This window comes from Acanthopagrus latus, chromosome 4 (assembly GCF_904848185.1).
Source record: "Acanthopagrus latus isolate v.2019 chromosome 4, fAcaLat1.1, whole genome shotgun sequence".
Taxonomy (NCBI): Eukaryota; Metazoa; Chordata; class Actinopteri; order Spariformes; family Sparidae; genus Acanthopagrus; species Acanthopagrus latus.
The window spans coordinates 2,060,670-2,067,556 of NC_051042.1; the positions used below are offsets into that span (position 1 = coordinate 2,060,670).

Here is a 6,887-nt window from a genome sequence, read left to right on the forward strand (position 1 = left end):
AGTCACAGTTACCAGTTTCTGCCTTTTCACTACTTCTGCTACTCTTCTTATAGTGTTGTCAGTTATGTTTCTGAGTATAGAAACACAGGAGTCTTCTGAATAATTTCATGATGCCATGGATTTATCTCAAGGCCAGTACTTTAAATTATTTCAACTTCACTGCTGCTGTGGATCAGAAGTCAAAATTCAAAGCAATAAATGTGCAGCAGTTGCTGAACATACATTTACCACAGACTCAGAGTCCAAAAGTGAGAGTGAAGTCAAGTGATATTTCCAGCTGCAAGTTGCAGTAACTCTCATTATCTGTGATGTGGTAAATATACAAAATACAGTGTATACAGAGCCACCAGTGGTCGTTCACACATGGATTTGAATTGAGCATTTGATAAAGCATTAAAGCATTGCAATGGGATATGTGTTTGGATACAGCTCATATTATATTTGGTGTATAAACAGGAGATAACCAGCGAAGTGCAAGGGGAGGGACAGAAACTGGTACAGGGGACTTCTTTCAAGTGCAGGAGATTTGGAAAACACTTTACAAGATGCAACATAAATTCATTGAAATGTTCTTCAAAAATTAAGAGCCAAGGTACAAATAAGAGCCAGCCATGAGATACATCGAGAAGGGATCTGGAAAAATCTTGTTATAAAACAGTTTTCAGAACTCCGAGGAATAAATCAATCCACCCATTCCTCCTGGAAAAAAGTTGAGGTGGAAAATCAAAAGTGCTTCTTTCTTTATTTCTTTCTTTTTTTATGGGACAGAGAGAGCTGAGCTGAGCTGAATCACCTGTCTTCATATAAAATACTTAATGAATTGATGGCTGTTCACATCATTCTGCTCGGTTCTGTTTTCTGTGTTCTGCTCTTTGAGAGAATCTCGTGATTCATATTTTCATATTTTACCACATTCACACTGTGACATGCTAATAACATTCTTAGTTTTGCTTGTAATAACATCTATAATGCAGAACCTCTTTTGTTAATATGCACTTTCTTACCATGAATCAAAGCTTTTCCATTTCTGACGGCACCAGTTTAACGTGTTGGTCTAAAGCTGTGCTGCAGGCAGCAGCTCTGTCTCTGTCTGCGCTGGGCAAACAGACCTCCGCTCCCTCTACACTGCAGCAATGCATTCAGACTGGCAGCTTTTGAAAACACAGCAGATTTGATTGAATTTGGAATACTCAGCTGGCCTTAATAATTGAAAGACACACATCTGGGCTGACAGGCTAATGTGGTGTAACCTCCTGCACCATCTAGGGAATTAAGATTGAGGGTGAATCCTATATACCTCTTGCTAAACATCCTCCTTCATATCTCATCTTCTCCCGCCTCTTTTACAGCGGGGCATCCAGTAAGGTCAGGGCGAGCCTGCTGATTGACATTTGGCATTTCTGCGTGTTTGCACCGCCGCCTCTGGTATTTGCTCTTCTAATAACAAAGTCAGGTAGAGGGCAGAAGCACAGGGGCAAAGACGTGCTGTCCTGCCTAACAAGCTAACAGGGCTTTTTACACATCTCCTGTGAACCTCTGTGCAATGCAGTATTAGCTGGGGTGATGGGTATTCATCATATGAATGACAGGAAAGGAATAGATGAGAAAAACATGTAATGAAGCAGAATGTAATCAATCTGCCCCCTTAAGATGCATCTTCTTCATGCAGGACATGTAGACCAGACTTAATGAGTTGACATTACAGCCCGGTGAGACTACACCATACCTCACTGTAGCTTTCCACCTGGCTTCAGACGCTCACGCACCACTGTGTCATTAAAACCGTTAGAAGGACACAAATCGATGCTCTGCTGCCTCTAATGATGATTCAGGCCTCAGGATGACAATTTGGTTGTATCCCCCAGACAATCAATTAGACCAGGCTTCAGCAGCAGCACAGCTCCTTGGATCAGTTATTTAAAGAAAAGAACATCACATCAATCCATCTGCTCCTTCAAAAATGTTTCCCTGGAAAAGAAAAAAAAAAAGTACATCAATCAATATGAAGCGCCTATAACTTGGATGATAGATGAAGGTTTTATTACAAATCAAAACTGACGGCATAAAAAATGCACTAAATGTGTTGCTGCCTGTCTGTCGGGTGCAGCAAATTAGTCAACATCAGTGAAGGACTGGCTGTCATTTAAAAGGAACAGTCTTCTCAAAAGATCCCTCTACTGAGAGTGAGTTCCTGTCCATACCTGCTCAACTGCAACATTTAGTCAGTGTTGAGGCAGTGACAGAAGAGATCGTCCCATTCAGATACATAAAAGTTGAAGGATATTTCCTTCTGTCCTCAGTTTGTCACTGATCTCACACACAACAGACCTAAATGCATTATTGACTCCACTGTCACCAGTCCAGATTATGTGGCATCTTCTGTGCTCAGCTGCTCAAAATATGAGGACATTTCACTCCTTCGGTCCCGGCCCCATCAAACCTCATTTCAATCAGTGTTACGGACCGAAGGACTGCAACTTCATAATGACAGGCTTTCCTTTAAGTGATATCCCATACAAACCAAAAACATCTTTTAAACAGTAACACCCTGAAGGCTTCACGGAGAAACTACTATTGAACTAACTATTGAAAGCTATAGTTACAAGTTACTAGAAAACATTTAAGAACTCAAATATGATCCATTGTTATAGAAGAAATAATGGATAAAGTCGGTAAGTAGTTTTCCCCACCTGGCTCAGCTTCTCATTTTTAACTCTTAAAACAATGTCCACATGCTAATCTGTAGAAGGAGTCGTTAGTTGCTGCAACTGTCCATTCTGTCCATATTTGTTGGGAAAATGTCCCCTCCTACTGTGATTGTGATGGGGGAGATGGAGGAAATGCATTTGTAGACATAATGAGGACTTTTATCTTCCATCACCTACATTGGAGTTGTGTTAGAAAAGGAAGATAGTGGGTGAGCGGGTAGAGCAGCCCATGTACGGAGGATGTGTCCTCAGAGGTGTCCCGGGTTTGATTTACACCCCGCTGTCCTGCGTAGCTGTTTGCTGCATGTCTTCCTGTCACTCTCTAAACTGTCATATCAAATAAAAGACTAAAAGCCACAAAAATGATAGTAATTTTAAAAAAAAATAAATAAACACTGGAATGATTACAGTGATGTACTGTACATATTGCACATTAATTCACCTGTAATGATCCAATAGTGTTGTACATACAATACTACATCAATATTATTACAATAAATAAGCACATTATAATAGAAAAGTTGCCTCTCTGAGTACTTTTATGCATTTATCTAAGAATATATTCCTAAACTGTTACTCAATAACCTCAATTGTGTCTACAACTATAACTCGAGCTGACATCTGACGCTTGTTCCTGTTCAGACTTTCTGTTCGTTCACTACATTTTATTTATTACATTTTATGTTGTACAGCCACATGTGTTTTGATGGCCTTTTGCACATCTCGTTCTCAGCTTATGGCTCCAACACTGCCGCCTCCAGTCATCACACCTGCCTATGTGTCTTGATGCCCAGATGATGATAATAGGCTGCTGGCTATAAACACACATGTTATTCCTTTATAAAGTCTTGTCCTCTGTAGTGTGAGAGAAAAAGTCAAGGTGATGGATAACTGAGGTGACTTTATTTTCTACCTGCAGCTCAGTTGTTGAATATTAAACGGTTTACTTCCCCACCAGAACTGTAATTAAACACTTGATACATCTGCTTTGTGTTCATGTTTAAGCAGCTAATAAATGTTAGTTGGCCTGGCCAAAACCTCAGAAACCTCTGATCAGCATGAAGGAGCACTGAATTAGACACTGCAGCTTGAATTTCTCAGCTGGAGCTTTAGGAATAATGTATTGTTTTCACATACACACACAAGTATGTGTCAGTGTTAATTACCTCCACCAAGAAGATAATGTTTCCACCTGTATCCATTTGTTGGTTGGTTTGTGAGACTTCCACAAATCTTGGGTGGAGGATGCGTCTCAGTCCAGAACAGACCCCATGAACTGTTGGTGCTGATCTGGTTAAAGGGAATTTGCACTCGCTTTCGTTAACATTGCAAGACAGAGTGTTTTTTTTTTTTTTATGTTGGATTTACAATCTGGTAAGTGGCTATCAAAATTAGATTAGGCTTGTTTAAATGAAAAGCGACTGCTTGGCCTCAGTGAAGGTATGCGCTCTACTGAGTGCAGTTCTAGTTTGATTCTTGGTTTTGATTTGGTTTTGACCTGGTCAGCTGTTCAACTTGTTATCAGCTTGAGTCACTCAGTCATTGTATTGCTGTTAAAGTCATCTAGTCTAGTGTTTTCTGTGTCAACTGTGTCATTTTACTCTTTAAAGTTTTAGCATAAAGCTGCCATCTTTAATTTCTGTGGTTTCCATGGTTACAGGTGTTGCTGTTTGTGTGTTTCATGGTTAGCTGAAAAAGTACTGTTGAGTTGTTTATAGCAGTGTGTAATAGTTTCAGCACATCCACTTGATGTCACACTGCCCTTTAGTTATGATACCTACTAGATTTAACTCCCAGCCATAAATACAGTCTTCATTATTTCAGTTGAGATGTCCCTCCTGTTGGTTATCATTGAAGTTCTCCACTGAGCAGCTTGACCATTCAGAAGCTGTTTACCTACATGATCACTAAACCGCTGATTACTGTCTGGATTTTGCTTTAACGAGCAGCTAAATTAATGCATAACAGGTTCCTGAGGTGATGAAGGAGATGCTGCACTTTTCTACAAGACAGAAACTGAAAATACTAACTTTACACCCACAGCCCTAGATGTTATGTTAACATTAGCTTACATGTCATATTTTCTTTATTTATTCCAGCCTTTTGGTTGGTGTTTCTCAGTTCATTTCTAGTGGGATCACTGAACTGATAAAGTTAGCTTACATAGCATCATTTTGTAGGAAATGAAAGAGGATGCTGTTCGACCAATCAGAGGCTACAGTGTGTTCACAAAACACACACATACACACACACACACACACACACACACACACACACACTTATTGTGATGGTAGATAAAACTGACTGTATGTTTCTGTGTGTTGCTCAGAAAGCAGATGACCGAGAGAAGAGGCAGGAAGCCCACCGTTTCCATTTCGATGCCATGTGATGGGAGAGAACTGCATCATGGGAGAACATCGTCTCATGTCCTCCTCCGCCCACCACCACACACTCCATCCTCCTCCTTCCCACTCACACATTTACACCCAGACTCATTTCAAGGGCCAATAAATGGATCCTCATTTGCCCCAAAATGTTTCTTTTTGATATCCTTCAGTCCTCCAGTCAGATGTGAAATATTTATGTCCCATTTCATTAATTCATTGCAGTGTTAGAAGTACAGGAGCTGCAACAAGGCCGTGGAGACACAGAGAGAAATCCTGGTGGAGATCACTGACAGGCTTAAGGCAGGGATTTCTTTGGACTGGCTGTAGTTGGCAGCACGATCCACACTGGTGTTTTTAGACTATTATTTTACTAAATTACAGATTTCTGTTGAATCAGCCAACAAATTACTCAATATTGTAAACTGTTTATTTACTGGAAGGGAAGCACCTTTGGCACCAAGTGTTGAAATGTCTTACGTTACTTGAAATCCATATCTGTGTTACTGTCTTGTGTTCGTCTAGTTGATTCACCTCTGAACTGTATTCTGTGATATCCCTCTCAGCCGTGCAGCTGCAGCAGTAAAGTGAACAAGAACAGACACATGCAACAAAATGATTCTGTGGAACATTTTCTGCTACAAATCTCACCTAAAATGATGAATGGCCTTCAAGTCTGCTGAGTGCAAATCCATCTTTTTCTCAGTTGATCATTTCACAGTGCATCATGGCAGTGCCAAAAAAAAGGTTCTATGTTGCATCCTGCAAATATTTAATGCTACTGCACCGAGGCTCCGCAGACTGGCTGATTAAATCTTGCCCTGCTGAATGAGGCACAGTTCACTGAAGATATAGTTTAATTTCCACTGTCTTTTTATTGTTAATCAGGCCGAGCGCTCTGGTGTCTTTTGTGTATTTATTTTACAACAGTGAGCTAATGCCTTTCCAAATTGTTTGCACTTTTTAACTAATGATTAACTGCAGGTGTATGTAATTTATTTTGTTCTGTGTATTTGATTTGCCAATGAATGTTTAAACTACTAAATGTGTTTACTTACTGAGGTTGAGAATAAAGGTTGCTCCTGCTACAGTAACCTCTGGCTTGCTTCATTTGTGTATTTTTCATGTCTTCATGTCTTTTTTATGTGGCACTCTCCTTCTCTGTGCTTGGGGAAAAACATTTGAACTCATCGACTCCCAAACCCATAACTGATCACTTACAAACGCCTTTCTAAAAACATCTTTAGTTTGCTTTGTTGTTGGGAATCCTACAGGGAAATTACACTCAAAATAATCATCTGTATATGCTCTCATTAGCTGAATCTGTAGTGAGTGAAGCAGCAGGGAAATTAAACTGCCTTCAATTTTCCAGATGACCCCTGGAGGCCCCTTTGAGCACCCCTCTGGGCCCGGCACCCCACATCAGGGACCACCCTGCTAAATAATGCATGGAGAGAGTAAACCTTCCCCTGCATGGCAAAATGCGAATAAGATTGTCTCAAGCTTGGTGGCTTTTAAGCAGATCACAACTGATGGGAAGCGTGTGTGGGCTGACTTACAGTATTGATAGTCAATATCTGCGTGTGTGTGAGTGAATGTGAATGTGTGTGTGTGTGTGTGTGTGTGTGTGTGTGTTACTGAGAGAGAGAGAGAGAGAGAGAGAAGAGACTTAAAGCGAGGAGGAGGTGGCGCACGCTACAAGCTGTGTTAAGCTCTGGAGAGAGAGCCAAAACATGACCGGAAACAAGGGGATTTAGCTTTAAAAATAAAAGCATGGAAACAACGAAAACTTGAA

The 6,887-nt window shown here is 40.5% G+C and overlaps 1 protein-coding gene across 1 annotated transcript in view; it reads left to right on the forward strand.

Moving 5' to 3' along the window:
- The window catches only part of itfg1 (integrin alpha FG-GAP repeat containing 1), a 138,183-nt gene extending 131,997 nt beyond the window's left edge, over positions 1-6,186 (forward strand). The window contains exon 18 of the mRNA XM_037094518.1: positions 5,038-6,186. Coding sequence (XP_036950413.1) covers positions 5,038-5,097 — 60 coding nt within the window. The 3' untranslated portion in view covers positions 5,098-6,186. The remainder of the gene's footprint in view (positions 1-5,037) is intronic.
- Positions 6,187-6,887: the final 701 nt, after the last annotated feature.